Source organism: Numenius arquata, chromosome 8, assembly GCF_964106895.1.
Source record: "Numenius arquata chromosome 8, bNumArq3.hap1.1, whole genome shotgun sequence".
Taxonomy (NCBI): Eukaryota; Metazoa; Chordata; class Aves; order Charadriiformes; family Scolopacidae; genus Numenius; species Numenius arquata.
The window spans coordinates 44,466,513-44,490,823 of NC_133583.1; the positions used below are offsets into that span (position 1 = coordinate 44,466,513).

The window sequence follows — 24,311 nt, forward strand, 5'->3', positions numbered from 1 at the left end:
ATTTTCTTTAAATGGAAAAAATATAAGCCATATAGGAAACAAGAGGTCAAGGCACCAGTTTCTTCTCTCTTTCCTCACAATGTTGTATTTTCTACACTAAAAGACAACAGCTAAGTGACCACAACACACAGCATTCTTTGGAGTTCACTGCTGCTAGACTTTCTGGTGGCCTAGTATCTAAATCAAATATTCGCCCCAAAATACTTGCACGCTTTCCCCAGTTCTACAACAGATCACTGAAAAAGCAAACTGGTCCACACCTGAGGTTAGAAGTATTTTAATTCTATCTAATCTCTGTCCACTCTCTGCTTATAGCACCTGTATACAGCGATGGCTACAAATTAACACAAAGGTTCTCCAACAGAAAGGTGCACAAATTACAGGTATGATGAGATTTTGAAAAAAAAAAATAAATCCCCATAATGACCACAAGAGATTGTACAGTTACTTATGTTGTTACCACATTTGGGGAAAAAATGATGCAAATTACTTAGCTGTACTTAAAAATAGTTAAATCAGACATCAGCTCTCATTAGTCAAAAACTAGGTTAGAAGGAACTGTGAGGAAAAAAACCCAAGTATAATTATATATAATTTCTAGGACAGACAACAGTGCACAGCATGTAAATATACTGAAACGTGCTTCCCTCAGGCATGCTAAAGTGCTTATCTGTTCTGGTAGGTGGAGTCTGAATACATCAAAAATCAGCAATAAATAACATTAGTCACTAAGATGCAACTACAAATATTAGATAGTTTCGATCACAGTATCAATCACAATTTGATTTGAAACCAATCTGGTAGTCAGCACGGGGAAGTACTTGAAATACTTAACTATGGACACTTTAAACAGTAACATTTCTTAAGGTTTTTATTGCTACAAACTGGTACATCTTATCACAAAAAGCTACAAGGCATATTATAACACATACTCTATTATACAGAGTGCAATGCAGTCCCCAAAACAGCCACACTCAACAGCACAATTTTTGAAGTTACTCATTCTGTACTAAGAGGTAAATATAATAAGCTTATGCCATACAGCATTTAATATATTTACCCCACAGACCCGCCTTCCTTTTCAACTGATTAGACCAAAAATTATTATTATATCCAACTTTCAATACACACATCAAAAAAATAGAATGCTTAAAAAAATATACAACACAATGTTTTAATCAGCTTTAACGGTCAGTTTGCTATAAAAAGCTCAACTAAAATAGTCTTAATTTCATTTTAAACAAAAATCAGAGACACAGAGGAATTATATAAACAAGTTCTCCATGGAATGGAATGCATGCATACGGTGGGGAATCTTCAACAACTTCATTTGAGACTATTAAAAAGTCTTAGCCACTTTAGAGCAGAAATAAAAAGCTGTTCTTCCCCCCCCCTCAATGTATTTTCATTTTCTTGCATTTAGTTATCTTCAGTGTGGTCTAAAGTGAAGTCAGTTTGTTCTTCAGTTTCTTCTTCCTCCTCTTCCTCTTCTTCTTCCTCCCCTTCAGCTGGCTCATCAGCTTTGTCCTCTTCTTCTGCCTGCTGTTCCTGAGCCTGATCATTAATTTCAAAAGGATTTTCACCCTGAAACAGAAGATTGAAAGCAAACACTTTGATATTTATTTCAAACATAAAACAAAATAATACTTATAATTTCAGTGAATGGAAAGAGCAGCCACTAAGAAATGCTATGGTATTTTGTACAGCTTTTTAACAGGGTGGGGTTTTTTGCAAGAAAATCAAAACAGATCTGATTTTAAATTAGCAACACCTCTATTTTATGCACACTGGAAACTGGGATCCCAATAAACTGTTTTAATGAAACCAGAAATGGCATTGAGAAAAAGCCAAAGCACACTACGCACAAACCTCAGTTTAATGTCAACATTCAGTAAATTAAAGTTACATGGTTAAGTTCCAACATGTTTTTAAGAACTACACCTGCTTCCTCTTTCTCCCCAATTAAAACTGATTCTGAATACAAGTTTCCCTCTGCTTTTATTTACAGTCTTTATTTAGTCTGAATAATTCTATCAAAAAGGTAAACTCTTCAGCAAATGAAAAAAAAAATCTAGCATTACATTGACTAGCCTGAAATTCATTCCATTGCTGGTCTAGAAAAATTATCAAGCAGATTTCTCAGCCAGTATTTCAAATACGCTGGCGTTCTAGTTCCACTTTTTCTTATTCATGCAGTAATTCAGTACAAGAGATACCTCAGCTTTCACTTGTTTCAGATATTTAAGAACTAGGAATAATCAAACAGTAAAGAACACCAACATGAAGTATTAGGAGCTTCTTCGCTAAAGCTCCTCTCATGTTCAAACATCTGCCAGAGCAAGTCCGATCTGAACATATGACACCAATCACTAACTACTCTAAGATTGGGATTTCAATAATATTATTTAAAAGATGATCCAAACGAAAAATTGAGTACTGGTCCCCTTGTGGTTTTTTGCTTACTTATAAAAAGAAATATCAGTATTTTTAATTCAGTTACATTTTTCAGGCAGGGTCTTCCAGGTGGCCTACAAACCACTGAAAAATTAGAAAGCTGCAAAAACAGTCAGCAAATGCCATTAAACAAAAACTTGCCTTCATTATTATTCTAAAATTAAGAAAAATCACAAATTCAGATTTAAAAAGTAACACAAAGAAAGCAGAGTTCTTCAAGACCATGTTATTCCAAGTCCCAGGATAATTTTATTCATGTACTTTGTAATGTCCAGCCTAGAGCACTTAAATGGTAGTATCTACTGAGCCCAATCAACTCACAGTCTAATCAGAGACATACCAGCCACATACAAACTCCACGACTAAGTAGTATTTAAACTTCTTTAAGATGTAAGTTTGGTTTTTTTAGAAGTAGATTCTCATAGGGTCACGTACATAGAAAGCTGGTTATCATAACTTATCAGAGCCCTATGAAAACAAGAAAACCCCACATCTCAGTTAAAACTCGTGCCACTTTTACATGGTCCGCTATTACTGTCAAGCACCATGTGGCTACAGAACACCAAGGAGTATTTCACTGAGTAGGTAACAGTGTCCAACACTGAAATACCAAAAATATTTATTAACTCAGTAAACCATTTCATAAAAAAAAAAAACAACATACAGAAAAGTGTGTGCCCAAACCAATTCAATGCCAACACCTACGGAAAGCATTGTGAAATAAGAGACTGAGCATCCAAACCTTAATTCAATAAGGATTAGTGCAACTCCCCCAAATTGTACTCATCTACTTTCCTTTTTGGACAGAAGTGTGAAAGACCTCCTGACTGCAAAGCTTCTAGTGCCATTTTCCTTGCATTCGGCAAAGTATCTATCACATTTGGGCACAGCAATAAGGATTTCCAAAGACAGACAAAAATAAACTAATTACTGAGTTACAAATAATTCAGCTGGTTAGCTTCAAATACATGCTCATCATTAGAGAGGGAAGATAGCTATATTAAGAGTTTCATATGGCCAAATAGAGAGCATTCTTTCCTAGCAAAAGAAAACAAAAGGTGGCCTTTCTCTGTAAATGGTTCACAAGGATATCAGCAGCCCTTTTATAGGTCTGATGGAAAAGGAAAGATTAAAATCCTCTACTGCCTAGGCTAGGCATAATGATGAATTGTATGTGGAGAGTGCACTTCTAAAACAGACTACTTCCCACACTCCTGCAGAAAAACTTCTGACTGTCCCTGACTCTTGAGGACAAGCTAGAGAGAACTGTTACACTTCGTTCCTGTGGAAACAGTTATGTTGCTTCTGGCTAACCTGGCAGAATTGGGTTCAGCACACTACAGGCTGAACAGACCTCTATACAATAACAACAACAAAAACACCAAACAAAAAAGCTGCTTTCCCCAAATGTTTTTTCAGAGAAAAATGCACTTTTCAAGTTCTCAAACTAAGGAAAAAGTTACTGCCCTCAAGGGGAAGATCCTAACGACTACACACTTTTCCAGTGATGTTGCATCAGAGGCATCCAGGACAGCATGCAGAGCTAATTTTGATGCTAGTTGATTTTGACAGCCACACTGGTCCCATCTTCCCAGATAGCTTTAAAAAACAAAACAAAAAAACACAGAAAACAAGAACACCAGCACACCACTGAACTGCTACAGAAAGACTTTATGATGCCTACAGAGCACAAAAACACAAGCAGATAAGTAGTTTATTCCCATGAGATGCATTCTTTGGGTTCCTTGTCTCTAAACTATTTAAACTGCAGCGAAAGCTTAAGACTGTGAACTGGTATTTAGAACCAAAGCTTTGGGATTCCAATGTCCCCAGAAACCACTCTCTATATCTATTTATAACAGGTCTCACAAACCTGACCCAAAAAGATACCAAAGTCTGCCTACCTAACTGGTAAACTTTAGAACACCTTCACTAATACATGTGATCAAACAGTCCTGGGATATAGAGACAGAAAACAGCTTTTTATCACAAACATCATTCTACCTAGGAAGTTCTAAATGGTACAAGATTAGAGATAGTCATGACTTGATGAAGTGGTAACTTTTTGCCTGAGAAATAAGATGGTCTTTTTTTTCCTCCTTATTATAAATGGACTTGCTACAGGTTCATGAAACTTCTAAGATGATTGTTTTAGAGTGGCCAGCAGGTGGATTGTGGTGGATTTCTCTCCTGGTCCCTCTTTTTACAATACGGACATAGGAGAATAAGGAGATAACAAGAATTTTAAAAAAGTATACAAAGAATAGATTTGAAGCATAAAAGGGTGCCACACAAGACCAACACTGGGCTCTTCAAAAGAATGGCCAAGGTAAGAAACAATCCTGTCAAGGTTCTTTGATTAGAAGATCTATGATGAAGACATCAAACAAGAGATGAAGAGGAAAGTTTCCTTGCATGGAAAGGACAGGATGCAAACAACATGCTGTTAATTTAAGCACTGAATTGGATTTTCAAATATAGGAATTGAAAAAAAAATAAATCATGGAATATAACAGTGTAAAAGATGGTCACCAGGACCACAAGGATCATGAGATCACATGCAAGTTTTGACAACCAGAAACCTCAGTTCTGGTACAGCAGTTTTCTGGAAACCTATTAGAGACATTTCCAACAATGCAGACACCAGCTCCAAAGCAGCAGTGCAGGGAACAGAAGCAGCATTTCATGACAGAAGACATGATGCAGAAAGTGACAGTCCTAACAGTGGGGTCCAGCAGAAGACTGGAAGAACAGTACACATGACAAAGTTATTCCAATAGTAACAGACCCAAGGGAAATGCATTAGTAAATTAAGAAGGCCACCTTTAAGAAAGGCTGTTCTCCACCATTATGATTCTTGATGCTCACATCCCTGGCTGCAGCACTAACAACCGCAGTCAAGCCCTACCTGCAACTCTGTTTTTTTTCCTGTTCGTAACTCTAGTTGCTGACCAGAAGCATAAAAAAAGGTCACAGCCTTTGTAATAAACACCATGAGCTCTTCTAAAGCCACAACAACTTAATTTATTTAAGCCGGGACATTAATTGCAAATGGCTTGAAACAAACAAAAATCCCACACGCAACATGAGGGATTATTTTAGGCCAACTCCATATAGATCCTTGCACTTTCAGTGGACACCACAGGCACCTTTACCATGTTAAAAAAAAAATAAATTTAAAAAATAGCTGAACTCAGTGAAAATTACCAGGGAAGATGTAACCTTTACACCTTTGCTACAGCTGATGTGTCCAAGCTTACAGAACTAGCTGAAAGAGTCAAGTTCAAGTATGTGCACTTATTTAGCATGTACAGCTAAATACTACCAAGTTTGCATTTATTTCTTAAAAAGATGATTTTGCGGTGAAATCTGAAAATCTAAAACTGACTTAATAACTAAATGGTTAAAAATTAAGCAGATTAAAAATGTTTACCGCCAAAAAAATTTTTTTTTCTGCTTTCCTTTCCACAGTGCAAATGAGAAACATATAGTTAAAGAAAAATTGAAGTTGAGTGTTCTTAGAACAATACATTTGAAGCTACAAGTTAAATCAAAGGGCAAAAGAGATTTTCCATTAAGCGCTGGGTAGAGGAATAAGTCACAGATAGAATGACATTTTATTCAAAAGAAGTGGCGGAAGTTTCCCAAGTAAGACAGCAGTTATGATTGCTTGTCAATTAGCTTACTCCAGACCAGAAGTCATGATCCACTCCCTCATTTTCAGTCAAACATTAGTCAGAGCCTTCAACCTTGAAAAGTCTTAGACAATGCAAGACACAGCAAATATCCTCAAAATTGATGACCTGCTGCCAAGTGTCAGCTGGCCAATCAACCCAAATTACATTAAATTGCCATCCTCCAAGCAGTTACTCAGTAGCTCCATGGGGCAATTGAAATGGCATTAGAAGAATTTCCCACACAAAACCACAATGGGAGAAGGTGGGTCCCAAATACGGGTTGTGGTACAGAGATGGATGACTACTACTTTCAGCAGGGTGTGGTTCTAGCACTGGCCTCAACAGAAAAAGAACTTTTCCTAATTAAACTTTATCTTTTTGCTCATGTCAAACTGTATCAATACCGATGCATAAAAATCAGGAGTTGCTGACCTGCAATTTTGTTCTGCTTTTGTCAAAGGCATTTGTGATGTTGATGACCTGCCTTTGCGACTCGGTACAGATCTATGCAACATGCAGAGCAGGGAAGACCTGCAAGGGTTTCCTCCTTCCACACTGCATGTGCAGGACAGACAACACTTTCCAGAACACCACTGTGTTTGGGTTTTTTGGTTTGTTGGGTTTTGGGTGGGTTTTTTTTGAATTTTTTGTTTGTTTGGAGGTTTTTGGCTGGGGGGGGGGGGGGGGGGGGCGGGAAGAGTGTTTCCCCAAGCCCATCTGCCCTTCATCTCACAGCAAGTTATTTTCGGCTGTAACAAGAATTTCCTACTCTCCTGGAAGATTGTAAGCACCAAATGCATGCATCGCATGCTCCGATTCATCACATGCCTTATAATAAAACTGGACTCCTTCAGTCTGCAGTTTACTATACATCTGGAAAACGATATGAGGGATTTGCATAACCAGAAGCTAGATACATCTAACCGAGCAGGTGTTCCTGAAAGTGTATCAAGGTCAATCCATCCCAGGAAAGTGCTCAGTATTCTGAAAACATCAGTGCTCTCCTCGTGAGGACAATCTTCCAAGTTTTATCTTCCTCAGTTTTTCAACTGCTGAATGGCAAATTTCCATTCCCCCTTTTACCAGTCCCCCACTAGAGGGCTGTACGGGACAATGCACACATATACCAGGCCACAAGGAGAACCAGCAGAGATGGATGGAAATACATGCAGATATTCCAGGCTGTGGTACCTGATCATTTGCTACCTTTTCTTAACAGATAGAGAACAGTTCTCTGAAACTGATTCACGCACCCAACCAAACATAATTTTTCAGGACGTGACTAATTTGACATTTTAAATCACAATTAACTTCTGCATTAGCTCATACCTTGTCATGTTTCTGCAAGACAATATTGCTTTGTCTGAAGGAGTCTATTGTTTGGGCACAGGCAAAATTATATTAAAAGTAATTACCAGAAATAGCTAACAATGGTACTACAGAAAGTCAATTCGCTGGCCCAGAATGAAAAAAAACCCCACATTTTGCTAAAATTAATTCACGTTTCTCAGGCCACATATCTGCAACACAGGACTACGCCTTTTAAATTCTCTGAACACAACAACTGCTGTTGTAAGCTTTCTTTTACTGTATGCTGCCATGAATCCTAGAAAATTCTGTAAAATAAAAAGTAGCCAAATAGGGCGTGCATTATACTTTAGTACAAAGCCACATGCTGGAGCCTTTGCTTCTAAACAAAGATTGACTCATTTTTAAAGCGTCTTATGCTCTACAGTTAGTGTCATGTATAGAGTTAAAGACACTCCTAATGCTTTCCTAAAGCTTGATTATTTTTTATAAGAGGATCTAATTAAAGATTGACCAGATATACATATAAATGGTAATTCAAACCCACAAGCCAGTAAATCAGACGGTGGTGATTTTTTCTGCAAATGAAGTTATCTGCGTGCTACCAGAAGGCAGAACCAGAAGACAGAGCACTGAGGTTAAACTCCATCAGCATGGAGAAAACAGTGGTACAGCAAATGTTACAGTGACTTTTTTTCCCATTTGCATCTTACCTTCACATATAGCTCATATCGTGCCTTGACTATAGGATTATTCAAGATACTCGTGGCAGTAAGAACACTCTCCCTTTTTATTTGTTCTCTGTAAGCCTAGGAAACAAATTTTACAGTGAATAATTATTATACACCTATTACAATTGTCACACAAATTTGAATTCATGGTCAGCTTCTGTAAGGAAAATAATGTACATATTGCAGCATGAAATGCTCATTCTTAGCATTTAAGTCCAAATCACATAGTAAACTCAATCAAGTTTGGCTTTGTCTATAGTTTGTTGCTTAGGTTGATCAAAAGACACATTCACACCTTGCTTATATAATGAACTACAACCATGCACCTGTCTATAAACATAGTTACCTGCTCTCATCTACAGATAACATGCACACTTTTCCATCACAGCCTAGCGCTGTTGAAGATGTCCCCACTCACCGCAGGAGGGTTGGACTAGATGACCTTCAAAAGGTCCCTTCCAACCCAAACCATTCTATGATTCTACAATATTCCATAATCACAGAAGCTCACATATAGACAAAACATTACTTTGGCAGTCTTGCTTACTATGATAATGGTGATTATTTCCACTCATGCTACTCTTTCAACCTTTCCACCAACCTAAAAAGTGTATCATTATAAATTGTAACAGGGAACAATTCCATACTACTGTTAATTCTAAGCTGCTTCCACTCTTTCAAATTGTAATAGCCAAGTAAAAAAAAAAAACCCACACCAAAACAACCCAAAACACTAGGTTTGTTACCTTGCATATGTATTATGTTTTGCAACTTGAATAACAAAATCCTTCCAACACTTAATGGCAGTAAAAAAAATTCTCATAAAATATAAAGATCATTCCTAGCAACCTTCTCAGGACTTACTACTGTCAGCTAATAAACATACCAACATCTCATTAACTGGGGGTGCTTAAGCACTGGCTACTTATTGAGACATTATGTTTACAAAGTGTAACAAGGAGATTCTAGCTTTTTAGAGAACAAGTAATACCATCAAGAACTTAGAAATTCCTTGCACTGAGTACCACAACACTTCTCACCTACTACTAGATAACGCTTGCTTTTTTTTTTTTTAAATAATATGTCATCTCTTACTTGTTTTCCTTTTGTGTGATCAGGAGATTTTAAGTGCTGCTGAACAGAACTGTGTAATGCTGGAACATACACACTGCAAGCACTGCAGTGAACAGTCTCGACTTTCATCATGTGGTCATCAGCAGTAACCCCTGCCAAAGAAGATGCAACAAATCATTGACACAAAACCTGTTATTCTCAGGAAATGGAAGAGGGGATTGGTTGTTTTATTCCAAGAAATTAGAGCTCTCAGTTGTTAAACACGTCAAACTGAACCCCAGGGAAATATTCACCCAAATTCAGGAATCAAAATTAGGCTGTCTGAAGGCAATGTTGAAGGAGGAAGTTTTTTACTTGGATACTCCAACTCCTTCTCTCCACAAACTATATATATGAGAACCCAGGCAATTATGCTTGCTGTCTGAGGTTACGGTATGTGAACACCTATTGACCCAAATAGGGGAAAAGAGAAATGATACAACGATCAAATTGAACTATGTACAAAAATGCCATCTACTTAAAAATCAACTATAACTAATACCCTTAATAATACACATTTTGACATAATAAACAAACAAAGCTTCACCAAAACAGCTGGATTTACTTTACCCCTCATAAGAGCAACTTATTTATTTCCTTGCCTCCACTCACCACCAGGAAGAGGCACATGAATCCAATTCTGCTTGGAAATTAAATATTAGCTTGCCAACAGAACATTCTGATCATAAAGGCAAAAAGGCTCTCCAGTACTTAAGGAAAGTACAAAAAAGAATTTGGGAGATTGTTAAGATATTGGCTATATCTGTTTTTAAGTAGCTTTTAGCATTTAAATTAGAATGAAGGTAATATTCAAATACAGTTATTGCCAAAGGTAAAGGTACTCAAAAGATGTCCCCTCTGGCTATAGCACTTCTTTTGAAAGCCCTCAAGCAAAGGATAAAGTGAAAGGATATGGCACAGTAAGGCAGGGACACAAAATGCTCTAGAAAACTGCCCGCAGGGCAGCCAAGGGGAAAAAAATTCAGGCCAAGACACATCTTGGGTAGCCAAAAAAGTGCTCAAACTCCTCCTTTTGTCCCTCAAAACTACAGCAACTATTCCACTCACATTATCCAGATCCTTGCCATCATATTTGACCACTATCACCTTACTGCTTTATTACACGCTCTCTTTCAAGCTATCTGCATGCACCTGTTGTCACTCCTCATGCACTGAACCGAGTAAGACTGTGGTGAAGCCCATGTAATTCTGTTTGTCAAGCACCTAGCCTCTTGTTACCTTACTTTCTGACAAGGCTACCTGGACAGCAAACATAAATAAGGTTTGCTATCTCCCGCTGTGCTTACATTCCACTTTGTATCAGAAGTGAAGCAAGGAATCCCAATCAGGTACAGAAAAGGTGTGAAAACTAATAATTCTAATCCAAACGTTTTATCAAATTTAAAGAAGAATGAAAAGAGAAAAGGACAAGCAGAGGTCCACAGTAGGCACTCTCACATAAAAAGTATTACTCACCTTCCATTATATCTTTTTCAGCAGCTTGAGCATTTTCTGTCTGGTTACTTGTCTGTTGCTTACGCATAGCTGTCTTCTTGAATTTATTCACCATACACTCCTACAGAGAACCAGAAAAAAAAACTGTAACACATTTGATGTATGATTGTTTATATTTCAATAGGAACCTATACTTAAAATATTACTCAAAATAGCTCTGTAATAAATAGCAATGCTGTTACTTCTTAAGGCACCTACTTTTAATTGTAAAAGTAACTCTTGTATAGACACTGAATTTGCTTCAACTTAGTTATATGCACTGTGCCAAAAGTTGTCTGCAGAACAAATAATGATGATAAATTAAGCATATTATGAAGATAAATGTTAAATTGTTAACTACATTCTAATGTAAAGTATTATATAGATCAAAAACAGTTGTCTTACATGAAGAAATTCCATCACTACTTTGTCAAATTTGGTTTGCTTCTGGATATGATCCAATGTTTCCTGGTGAGCTGCACTCTCCAGATGTGCCTCAATTTCTTTTTCTTCAAATGTTCGAAATTTGCAAAATGAGCAAGTAAAAGCCATTCTATCAAAAGAAATATATTAAATAATATTACTATTAAAGAAACATTCTTCTCTCTCTTCTCAAAACTATGAGGACTTGACAAACCTAATCAGAAAAGGAAGAGGAAAACTGCTCTTTAAAGAAGCCCAAGTGACAAGGAAAAAAAAATAAGTTTCCAGTATTTTACCATTATGAAGGGTAACTGCTACAAGAACCAAATATAAACCAGGCCTGTCTCAGAGTAATGGATTATCTATGCAAAAGATGAATACTGTTGAAATTAGAAGCTACCCATTTAAAAGCCACGTTATTTTGCGAGTATATCTGTCACAGGTCACTAGTTTGTGTCACTTTTCATAGTCAGGCCAGTCCATGATTTCCTAAATACAAATAGTCAAAAGAATTAATTTAAAGCTCATTTTCCATACAAAAACTATGTAATCTTTATAAGGAAATATGGCCTCCTCAGCATAATGAGGAAAAGGCACTAATAATACAATCATACACTGCACTGGCACAGAACAGTTTTGTACAGTGCTGGCCATTAGCCCACTTGGCTGTGGCAAGACTAAGAAAAGTTACAGACCTATCTACTTATTTTTGCTAGAAAATAGCTCACCATACATGAGCTACAAAACCAGAATAAAGTCTATTTCTAACAGCTTAAGTCAGCACAAATATATATTTAACTGAAATATATACTTCAAAAACAGTGTCTTTCTAAGCTGCTTCTCAAGTGTGCACTAGTGGGGAAGGAGGGGTTAGGAAATTGTGTATTTTGATACAGCAGAATTCCAGTGAAACACTCAGTCTTCTAAGCCACAAGATTTGAGTGCTTGGTTTTAGGTTGAGGCTTTCTTTTTTTGAGTTAGTTTTCTGGCTTTGCGGGGCTGGGTTTTTTTTCTCATTTCTTTATTGCATTTTATTTTCCTAAAACCGGTCTAAAGAGGCTTTCTGGAAAGAAGACATACTGTTACAGAAGGATAAAGGGGAAGAAAGACACTGCACGAGACAGAAGTTATAGCACAAACCTGTATCCATCACCATATTTTTCACTGTTTTTTTCCCTTCTACGCCTTTGCTTCTCTCTCCTGGCCTCAATTCGCCGCTTCTCCTCTTCCTCGCTTTTAACTTCTCCTTTGCCATCTTAACATAAAATAGAAGGACTTTAAAATGTTACATTCCAGAAAAAAAACAAAACAAAACAAAAAACAACAAAACCCAACCTCAAAGTATCTGCCTTCCCTCTCTCTTCCACAAACACCTCAAAATGCATAGAAAGACCCTATACCAAAGTGGTTCAATAACTTATTTAAATAACATAGAACTTCTGCTTTGTTTTTCTCTTTTAAAGACAACCAATTTAAACATTTGCTTCCAGCAATGCAAACTTAGTAGTTTAGGGGATTACACTCATAAAAGTAAGGAAATTCAGAGTTAAAGCAAACCTTACCCTGTTGTGCCTAGTTATTAAGGGCCTCAAGTGACCAGGAAAGGGTACTGGGGGTACATGGGGAGAAACACATTATTTAAAATTCTCCATGATTTTAGAGCACCATTGCTACGATCCCCTTACATAAACCATCTAAAGCCATTCTCTTCTGCTGAGAAGGCTGCTTCCAAAACCAAAAGCAAAGGTTCTCAAAAAGAGACAAGGCAGTGTTTCTTGATGATATGAAGGTACCCAACTTGAACTTCAACAACTTTATTATTTTTCTCCACTAGACTTCACTTGGTTTCACAGAAAAATCTTCCAATGGTTTTCAGCTGAAGAAATAAATCAGTGAAGAAAGAGCCAGCTGGAGGGAGGGTGGGCCAACAAAAAAAAACCCTACACACCAAAACACCACACAACAAAAACCCAACCAAACATCCAAAGAACTTCATTAAATTATCACTTGGCATGTTAGGAAAAGTGCAAACAAATGAACGACTAGAAACTAGTTCTGCAACATTAAAGGCTTCTAAGGACACTGAGATTTTTGCATAAGCATACTTATGTTTGCCTTGCTTATGTCTGCTTTAAAAGCCTATGGACAAAGTGAAATAATTAGAATATTATTCAGTGAGTAGTTTTAGAGCAGAAAAAAGATGACCACTTCCTCTGCAATTCAACCTTAGGAGAGAGGTCGGCCTCCAAGAAATCTGCCTCCATCCAAACAGCGACAGAAAGGAATGTGCAGAAGCAAAGACTTGCAAAAAGCTCTGCGGCTCTAGAAGTGTCACCGAGTACTGAAAACATTTCCACTGACTAACAGCATACACTTCACTCCCGATTACCCCCAAATTTATCATTTTGTAGCAGAGTTTCAAAAATTAATCTGATCCAGACCAGAGAAAAACTCCTATCCAGAAGATTGTTTTAAAATTTAATTTGAAAACAAAAACCAACCACTCACAGAGGCAATCCCCATTACTGATCTCAAGATCTGAATTTCACTTAGTGTCTTACCACCAACCCTAGAAACATGCACAGGATCGCTTGTTTTACTGCTGCAAAAATCATCTAGGATGATGACATTCTGTGCCGTGAAATGGCCTATATCTTACCCTTCAAGCTCACAAATTCAAGTGCTCATACTGTTACAAACTGGGGAATGGTAGTCCTAATCTGGATATAAACTGGGACTCACCAGCAGGGCTCCCACTTTCCTTCAGTGCACTTACACAAACTTTTAAAAATGAAAAAAACCACACAATTTTAAAAGACAACCATTACTACTACTTCAAGAAAAGAAACTCTAAACAGTTGGCCACAAATTTCCATCGCTCCTTACCAGATTAGACTACATACGCAATAGGGCAGCACATGAGGGAAAAAGGACTAAAAATAGTTTTATCCTTAATACTGGATTTCTTTGTGTACGTGTTTGAAATCATTACAGTTAATATACACTTTAACTGATTTTATGTAAACTAATTATTAACCTGTTCCATTAAGACTGCACATGAAACAGAACCCGTGGTCTTGAGAGCAGTTCTCCAAGTTAACTAAATCCACTTTTATAAATTGACTCACCTAGGATTTAAGGGTGAGGTTGATCAGCTAGTGGGATAAATAATAGGATATGGGTGAGGAACTGGTGGGATAACAACATTTAAGCAATGGAGTGGCGGTAAGTATTAGAAGACCATTTAGACTAAATTCACAAAAATAAAAACAAGTCAAACAACAAAAACATACAGAGATGACAGAGAGACAGGGAGACAATAATCATGTTAAGAACAAAACAAGTGATGGATAGATGTTACAAACAATCTTCTCTACGGCCTAAATTAATAAACTCTTTAAAAAGAAAGTCATGCTGCTCAATAACCAATAGAGGTCACACATACACGCTTACTAAATCTATTCACTCAAAGTCACACAAATACAATATCTTACCTGACAAAGTAAACCGACTTACCTCCAAAAGTCTGATATCCAAGATCATAAGCATCTCTTGTAAAGTCTTCATATATAACAACTGCACCACTTGTGTCCACCTCAATTTCCTAGTAAAGTCAAATCCATAAATTTTGTAAGGAAAAAAACCAACAAAACAATGTCATACTAAATCCAGAAAATGACAGTGCAAATTACTTTATTTCCAATAATCTGTTACTTGCTATTTTTATCAAATACAACAATGGAAGAAAGCAAACTGAATATCTAATTAGACTCAATGTACAAAGACTTCAAGCTATCCATTTCTACTTAATGCCTTGAAGTCTTTATGAATTAGTTTCACAATCAAAATTCTCACTGTCTTCTACGTAAGTATTCTGACATCAAAATCAGACTTTCAAATACTTAGTTGAGAACACATTAATACCTCCATTCAAAAAGAAGGAAAATAACATTCCGGTCTTCCAACATGGAATGAGCATATACATACATGCTTAGCTCACTGATCACATTCTTACATATTGTTGCAACTGCTCATTCCAAAGATGGGAACTAATCTTTGTACTCTACCAGAGAAAACCTGTTAACACTGCTTCTTCTTTTATTTACCCTCTCTCCTTGATGTATCTTATGTCTTATCCATTCTTCCTCATTGCTGTTTAGTAATCTCCCTGTCATTTTGTACTTAATTTCTCAACCCATCCAAGCAGGTCATAGGTGTATGAATTCAAGCTGACTACCTATGACAACACGAAAAGCGTTCATATGACAGCTGTCTATGCATTACAAGAATAGGTAGGATCTACAAATACACTTTAAAATTCATTTTCCAAGCTATCTGCACAAGCTACACCTTTCATTTGAAATCAGCACAGATTTCAGACTGCCACCAAAACAAGACAGTTTTAAATAAAGTGAAGAAAAAAAAATAAATTTAGAAAAATTATATAGTTAGGTGCTTAATTTTTATAACTCTAGCCTAATAATTACTCATCTTAAGGGATACTATGCAAACTTCTGAAAGAATCACAAACATTTTCCAATTCTGTGAATCTTTACCTCTATAGTAGAATCCTGGAAAGATGTCTTCATGTCTATAAACATAAAACAAGAAAGAAATCAATACTGCAAAAGCGCTATCACTCTCAATACATTTTAAGGCAGTAAGATATTTAGGAAAAAAAAAAGCTTGTTATGCAGCTAGGACAGTCTACATCCACAGTTTATCAGATTTTACTAATAATACTAAATGTAAAATCATTGATCCTTAGGAATATAAACTAAACAGTATTCTAAAAGCAATCACCTATATTTAACTCTACAAAACAAGAAAGTCAAGACTGCAAGGACAATATAATTCTGAGATATATTTTCATACATACATTGTATACTGATTGTATCCAATTTTCTGTTAATGGTCACCCACTTTTTAGTTTTCAACTACATGATACTGCTTACAGGATCTCTCAGTTGAAGTTTCACAAAGTTGTATTAAGCCACCCAATAGTTTCTTCTCCCCAATCTCAAAGCCACAGGACAGGTTGATGAAAAGTGCATTCTAATAGGTGCTATCTACTCCACTTGTTAAAGTAACTTCAGTATTATGCAGGTCAGTGAGAGGGAACAGATATTAAACTAGAAGTGCTCTGTCTGAAGGTAGTTTAGAAAAGGAGAACCTACAAGAATGCTGAAGGAATAAAAGCTAAGAGGGAAACCTTTGAGATGCCTGGATGCGTACTTTACAGACCCATTTCATCACAACAAAGCTGGTAATTCCAGCAATACCATTCCCTGTGAAAAAAGTAGAGGAATGTGTTCTATACACCCAGTGCCTGAAATTTTTACAGTACTCTTAAAGTTAAGGGAACAGCTCTGTAACACACACTAGTGCAACTAGAATTACAAAATCAAAAATAAAATTTTCATGTGGAAATTTCTGCCAAGTCTGTGTATTTACCTTGCAAGCTTTGAGCTAAAGTAATTTTAAACATTTTTCAGGGGTGATCTGAAACCTAAGTGTATAAAACACTGCAGATCCAAATTACTGTGGAAATTACAAACACAAAAAAAAACCAACAAACTTGACTGCTGTACATGCCATTGATAATACTTAATACTCAAGTTTACATTCCCTCAAGGCAAGTAATTTATTCAAACCTCATTAGCGAATTTTTCCTCCAGCTTTGCCTGCAGTATTAAAATTAATAGAGTTTGTCTGGTTTCGGCTGGGATGGGGTTGACTTTGTTGCTAGCAGCTGGTTTAGTGCCATGTTTTGGATTTGGGATGAGAATAGTGTTTGTAGCACACTAATGTTTTTGCTTGTTGCTAAGCTCTCAAGGCCTTTTCTGATCCTCACACTGCCCCGCCAATGGGTAGGCTGGGAGTGCGCAAAAAGTTGGGAGAAGACACATTTATAAAGCTGGGAGAAGAAAGAGGAAGGGGAGGAAGTTTGAAGTTATGGTATTTGTCTTCCCAGGTAACCGTTATGTATAATGGAGTCCTGCTCTCCTGGAGATGGTTGAACACCTGCCTGCCAATGGGAAGGAGTGGATGTATTCTTTTTTTTTTTGCCTTGCTTGCATGAGCAGCTTTTGCTTTATTTATTAAACTGTCTTTATCTCAACCCGCAAATTTTTTCTCACTTTTACTCTTCCGATTCTCTCCCCCATCCCAACTGGGAGGAGTAAGCGAGTGGCTGCATGGTCCTAGTTGCCGCCTAGAGTTAAAACCACGACAAGGTAGTAGGATGTCTTTAGGGAAGCTAAACAAACCAAGCACAACTAACACTTTGCAATTTATATTCCCAGGTTATCTATCGTATTTCCAGTTTTTCCTCCTCATTATGGAATTTCATTTACAAGGAAGAGCACTCTGACTTTCATAAATTATTCTGTAACAATTTTCACTGTTTTCTTAGTTTGCCTCCCTTTTCCTCTCTTCTTCACCCACATCTTATGCCTTTATTTAGCTGCATTGCAGTTGATTCACTAGATTTTATATCTGTCAAAGTATTTGGACAGCAGGTTCCAGGTTTGTGCAAGGGCAAATTTTAAGGTTTGGGCAGCAGTGCCCAGGCTCACAGAATCATAGAATTCAAGGACACATTTTGCATATTTTACTATTTGTCAGGCATTGTCACTTTAGGCAACTCGAGATCTGAAATTATTTTCAGTGGTGAAAATTTTCCTCCAGGAAGCATCATTATAAAGTCTAAACGAAATAGTCTGCAGCAGTACATATTTAAACACATCAAAATATGCAATTTCATTCAGAAAATTATCTTTGCAGTAGAAGAGCTAGAACAGTAAATTCATAAAATGTAGAGTACTTCAAGGGTAGAAAGCTAAGTGTTATAAAACAGCACATACAGCCTTCTTTCTGAATATTAAAAGTAAATAAGTCCTAATGAATTTAAAAAATTAGTAATTTTAACTTAAGAATTCTGGCACTTGTTACTTACTAGGAGATTTTTTCTGGCTCAGCTTCAAAATAGGTTTTGTCATTTTGGGTTTCTTGATAAATGTGCCACCAGGCTTGTTATATGGCTGTGGTATCATCTTTCTTTTAATTCCTCTTGCAGCAACTGCTGCAGGACTGGGTTTGTTATGATAGTCAACAACAATTCCAGGTCTGTGCATTCCTCCAAAGTCTCCCATATGCTGAAAATTTGTGAAATCAAGAGAATGGTATTAGTATATTAAATCAAAAGAAATAAAACAATTATTTGGTACAACAAAACTGTGAACTAAGTAAAACCTGCATTCTTTCTGCAGAGGGAATTTAAGCTCCCAGTTTGATGATGTGTTGTGCAATGGCTTTGTGGGTGTTTGTCCAGTAGAATGAATATGTATGTATAAACTGTGTTTCTGCTTATTCAGCACCATTGTCCAGACAATGAACATGTCCATCACAGATCATATCTCAGCCTAACATCTTGGCTCCTCTCTTCAGATTCTCTAGATGGGTGACTTCTCCCTCTGGGAACAAAAAAAAAATAAAAAGAGCTAACCAATGCAGTTTTCAACACTTTAGTCAGCAGTCATTTTAAAGGAAAAAAAAAAAAAAAAAAAGAAAAAAAGCTTCGTTATGACAAATTACTAGCAGTGATTTGAAAACTCAGTAAAGAAGGTTGTCCAGTGTGGAACAGTGATTAATTGAAGGAAGCTTGTTCTTTTTTATTTTTTACTTATCTTTCCACTGAATTCAATAAATTCATAATTTAAAAGTTGGACCTTGAGGGAGCGATACAAAAACATGGCAGCAATAGGAATGAAAACTCAGTTGAAAGATTAAACCTTTCTGTAATTTCTAAAATGCTGTGGAGTCATTTGTGAACACTTGTTTATGAAAGTTACCTCTCTGAAGGCATGGAATAAATGAGTAATCTGAAGAGGGAGAATTTAGGCAGCTGCAAGGTTTTCAAAAGCGCTAGCATACTTCTTAACATTAACTCAATTATTTGATTAATAAAGGGCAAAAGAGAGCCCACTGACTGGACGGGTGACCTGGATAAGCAGAAATATCTGTATTGTCATGAGAAGAGAATTAGTATTACACTATCAAAGTTAAAAGAACATAAAAAAATAACTTCAAAATACTTCATGAAAAGTATGACTATTTTTTTTAAGCAAATTTTAAATGACAGACAGAATGTACCAAAGCAGGCACTTTATCAGAAGTGCATTCACAAGATCTCCATGTTAATTTATTTAGTTGAGATAGTTATAGAACTACCTAGCATGTACATTTATACTGTACACATACATTTGACGTGAAGAATGCACTTGGATAATTTCAAGTACTTTTTTTTTTTAAACAGACAGTCTATCTATTAAAGGTGCAATGCATTTTACATGTTAAGTAGTTTAGCCTTTACATTCTCCTTTATTACATAGAAGACCAAAACCATAAATTTCAAAAGCAAAACAGAAAAAAAGAAAAAAGGCTACTTGGTTGTAACTGCACAAAACTTTCAGATCTAAATGAGTTCTGAAAGGATGGCATCCAAGCTTAAGAACCTAACACTTTCAGCTTCACAAGCAGAGAAACATAAAAGATTAGAATCTATTTCTTATACCATGCTACATGCTAGCTAGCAGCCATGTGCAAATCTGAGCTAAAATTTTACTATGGCAACTATAGTACTCAAGAATGCAGCAAAGTAGACTTTCTCAAACAAAACCACCACACAATTAGGCATTTAAAAGACCCAGTAAAAAATAATATTCTTCTACACTTCAAGCTACAAACAAGTTGTATGGTTTAATATTAAAGAATTGCTTCCCAAAGAAATATGGCACTCTCAAGAAATTTGAAAGGTAAGTTACACCTAGAGGCACAGGCAGAAAAGTGTTCACTGAACTCTTCGTGCTTAAAAAAAAAACAAAAAAAACGCATCATCAGAACTGGAATTTTAAAACCAAGATAAAGGGACACCATCAACTTAAAGTTAGTACTTCTGTCAGGATTTTTTTTTTTTATTCTCTTCTATTTTTTTCCCTAGCTCATTTAACATCAAGCATTACTTCTCCAAACTGTGATCCACTATTTTGTGTACTGTTATTCTTGCTGTTTCTTGGGCATAACAGTTTTTACATCCTACACTGGAAAGGAATCCACTGAAAAGAAGTTAGAATGTAAGTCCTCAAAACAAAAAGAACACAAGTAACAGAACTAGGCACACTATCTGGAAAGTAATCTTAATTCTGTGAAAGGACCTGATTTCAAATTGATGATGCCCCTTTAACTATGCTTTAATTTTGAAAAGAATCACTGTATCTGCTAGCCACCCACCTTTGCCATTTCCTCCCCATCACCCTTCCGATACACAAGTCAGAGTAAGAATTAGGTTTAAAAGACGACTTGATGTTTGATAAAGCATGCGTTCAACACATTAAAGAATCAGCTAAACTTTTGCCTTTACAGGAAACAAAAACTACTCTAGCATTCACAACCTGGGTTTTGTTTTTTTACTTATACATTGCACCTTTAACCTACTCAAAACTTCAAAAGGCTTTGAATTAAACTTTTTACAATATTCAAGAACTTCCCCACCAGCAGCAAAGATGCTAGTGTTTACAAGGAAAAATGCAAATCCTTTTAATCCCTTTTAGACCAAACCTATTACTTTTGTCTTCACCTTTCAAACAAAAGGAGAGATTTAACAAACCTTATCAACTAGTCTTCTATTACTCATTACTTTCAAAAGAAAGAGGGACTGGGTTCTACTTGAAGACAGCTTCAAGGGGGTAACCAACATTGTCAACCATGATAGTTTGCTTGGACAAAAAACCCACACTGTACTGAACAGTGCATTCGTTTTAAAGCAGTGGTCTTGAAAGGGTTTAAAAGAGTGTCTAGTGAAAAGAATCTGAAAAGATTCTGTACTTACTCCTCGGCCTCGGCCTCTGCCTGTTGATGGTCCTCCAAAAGCATCATAGTTTCTGCTTCCAAATCCACTTTCAGGATAAGCAGGCGTTCCTCTCCCCCGAGAGCCTACAGGTGCAGGCTTCATATGGGGTGAAGAAAAACTGCTGTAGGAAGAGTAACTCTCTCTTCCTCTGTCCTCCATAAACCCAGGCCTCAATTTTGAACGGGAGTAAGGTGCTTCCCAGCTAGACCCGCCCTGGTTTCTACCTCCGAAAGAGTCAAGGCTATTCCGGTAGGAGTTGTCAAATCGACCACCATAACTACCTCCGAAGCGGCTTTGTTCGGGTTCATTATAACCATAGCCAGATCTGTACAGATCTCGCCCACCCAGAGAAGACCCGGAGTCGTAAGACTCATAAGGTCCAAACCTGGAAAAGTTGCACAGTGAGGAGAAAAAAAAGTAAGCTTACTAATGTTATACATTTCAAAAGACAAGTTATCAGTTGACATTTATCAACTAAAATCAATTTATTACTATACTGGTCCGTACAGTTGTGTTATTGTTCAATCTTGATTAGGGCTGGGCAAATCACACTATGACCAGATAGAAAGCTATCTGAGCCATTTTTGCTACAAACAATTCTAAAGTTCAGTAAGTCTGAACTTTGTTAACTTAAAATTTTCAGCAACATTTATTTACTAAAACATTATTAGAGCCCAGCCCTAGTCTCACAAAAATAATCCTGCAGACATTCATAGGCTAGTCAAACTCTCCTTTCTTCAAAATCATGCCCTCACATTCTAACAGTTAAACAGCAGTTAAAAGGTGGCTTAGTTCTGAACTGAGGGAAAAAAAAAAAAAAATTTCTTTTTTTTTTTAGTGGTATAGTTGTGAGTTTTAAACACCCCATATTTCTAATTTTAAAGGAAAAATACACGTGCTCTTCCACTCATATTTGTACTTTTTGGAAATTTTCTTCCCTGTAAAATTCAGTCTCCCAATCAGAGTTCACAATCTTCGGTGCATCCATCTTTCACTTGCAGACCGTTAAGTCTAGCAACTCAGGATTTTGAAAGTCTATCCCAATACATGCACGGTGGACACGAAAACAGTCCTTGGAATTTCAGTGTAGACTAACAAGGAACTGAAAACTTTAGTTATTTACCAAGAGTTTGCTTTGCCTTGGGGTGTGGGATCAATATTTGTAACCACTTGGAAGGGAAACACGTTAGTGTCCCTGCAGGGTTATAATAGGGCAATTCAGCAGGAGTTGGGAAAGACAACCCCTTGACTACTCAAACATAAACTAGAACAGACTCAAATTACTAACAGTATGTATAGTAAACTGAGTGCCTTCATTTTAAAATGTTAGTCTCAGAAGACCCAAAGCTACACAGAAAATGACACTATCTACAGAAAGAGTCCATGCACAATATTAACATTACATGGCAAGAGACATTTTGGTGTTCAAGTAGTCATTCAACCTTAATCATATGCAGATTACTATATGGTAGGTACAGCTCATTCCTGAATCTCTGCTCAGACTTTTAAGTCAATCTTAATGTTCATCTTTAAACAAATTATACTTCACTAAAATGTTTAACAGAACCGTGCAGCAAAACACAACACTTCTTCAGCCTCCCTGCTTAGTACTGTCCTTGCCCAGTGGCACCACAGTGACTACAAGACAAGAATCATACAGTAGTCTGGCTACAGCCAGACAAGAATTCAAGGGCGCACACAAGAAAACCATCAGATTATCTAAGTTTTCTTAGCATTTTATTTCCTCCACGATAGAATCACTACTCTGAAAAGCATGCTTCTTTGAATACGGTAATAAGACCTAAATCAAATCAGCTGATCCCTACTGTTTTTATCTGAAAGAGCAACAGTAATAGTATCCTAGCATTAAATACACGACTTTAAGACCACTGCATCAGAATTTTTATTTTTAGACCAATCCATCTTACAAAGCAGCCCAGAACATGCACACAGTTTTGAGTGTAATCAGTACCTGCCAATGAAATAATCTGGACATGACTTTCAGATTCAGTACCAAGATCTTTTGAGCACTGCACATTCAAACCAAACAACACATACCCTAAATGTTCCTTGAAAACGGAATGTTGATAGATTCAGTCTAAGGCACTAAACCAGTTAGGTCTAGTCTGCTATGTCAGAAATAGTATGTCAGGCCAATCAGCTACAAATTGCTAGCCATTACCCAAAAATAGAACTTTTTCCATTTTCATTCAAAGACGCATGGTTTCACTGTCAAACTTTTCCACAAAAATGCTGATTATTACAAGAATCTAGCTCTTACAGTTTAGTATTTGCCATTATTTATCAAACATGAAGACTCAGAACGAAAGTGTTCATACAAAATCATAACAACATGCCTCAGGAACACTTAAGTTAAAAGACAGAATGATTTAAACTTAAATTGGATTTGATCAATTCTTGGGACAACTGAAGGATTATTTTACCTGTTACCACCACCACCACCTCCTCCACCTCCATGACTCTCCATCCCATAGGATTGGTTAAGGTAAGAGTCCATGGATCGTGGGCCACCATAGCCTCCATGCCCATAATCACGGTCCATGTCTAAAAAAAGAGCAGAAAAATGTTTATAAAGAAAGCAAGCAAGCAGTCTTATTAAGTAATCTATCTTAAATTCTAAGTGCTTACCAACAAAATACAAAACTACCAGTTACAAACCAATTTTGACACTGTGCTTAGGGAAGCCACATGTCTTTGTCATCATCCGAGTGCCTCTTAACTGAAATCAAGTTCATATTTTTTCCCCAGTAGTGGATAACTCAGGATTATTGTTCCATCAGCTGGAATTTGACCGCAAGTTAAATTAAGAGAATTAAATGGAGAAGCCCGATGCAGAGTATGTCAGACGTTAGTGGAGAATTAAGACCACTTGCCACTCTTTAATAACACACACAGCTCACAGGCATCTGCTTTCTCTATCCAACACCACAAGAAGCTTTCACTCACATTGACAGAGACCTCGGGTCAAGGTTATAAGCTGTCATACTGCACTGCACTCTGTACATAGGCTACAGTCAAACAAAAGACTTTTCTCCAGTCTAACACAAATAAAAATCCACCCAAATCAGCAGAGTTGCAATTCACTAACTGCACTAAGATATTGGTATTTCATAGCTGAACCGACATCACTTCATGACATCTTTATATCTTGTAATGAAGCCTGGCAAAAGAATCAACTTC

The 24,311-nt window shown here is 36.8% G+C and overlaps 1 protein-coding gene across 3 annotated transcripts in view; it reads right to left on the reverse strand.

Moving 5' to 3' along the window:
• Positions 1-262: 262 nt before the first annotated feature.
• The window catches only part of ZNF326 (zinc finger protein 326), a 30,225-nt gene continuing 6,176 nt past the window's right edge, over positions 263-24,311 (reverse strand). Inside the window, exons 3-13 of one of the 3 annotated variants that reach the window (XM_074151474.1) lie at positions 23,555-23,675; positions 21,090-21,495; positions 18,159-18,357; positions 15,757-15,791; positions 14,717-14,804; positions 12,341-12,455; positions 11,183-11,330; positions 10,760-10,859; positions 9,266-9,396; positions 8,153-8,248; positions 263-1,584 (exon numbers count right to left, since the gene is read on the reverse strand). In XM_074151474.1, the coding sequence (XP_074007575.1) occupies positions 1,420-1,584; positions 8,153-8,248; positions 9,266-9,396; positions 10,760-10,859; positions 11,183-11,330; positions 12,341-12,455; positions 14,717-14,804; positions 15,757-15,791; positions 18,159-18,357; positions 21,090-21,495; positions 23,555-23,675 (1,604 nt within the window). In that variant the 3' untranslated portion in view covers positions 263-1,419. Of the gene's footprint in view, positions 1,585-8,152; positions 8,249-9,265; positions 9,397-10,759; positions 10,860-11,182; positions 11,331-12,340; positions 12,456-13,250; positions 13,256-14,716; positions 14,805-15,756; positions 15,792-18,154; positions 18,358-21,089; positions 21,496-23,554; positions 23,676-24,311 lie in introns of those variants that run through there. The other 2 variants (XM_074151476.1, XM_074151475.1) reach the window with 2 other exon arrangements.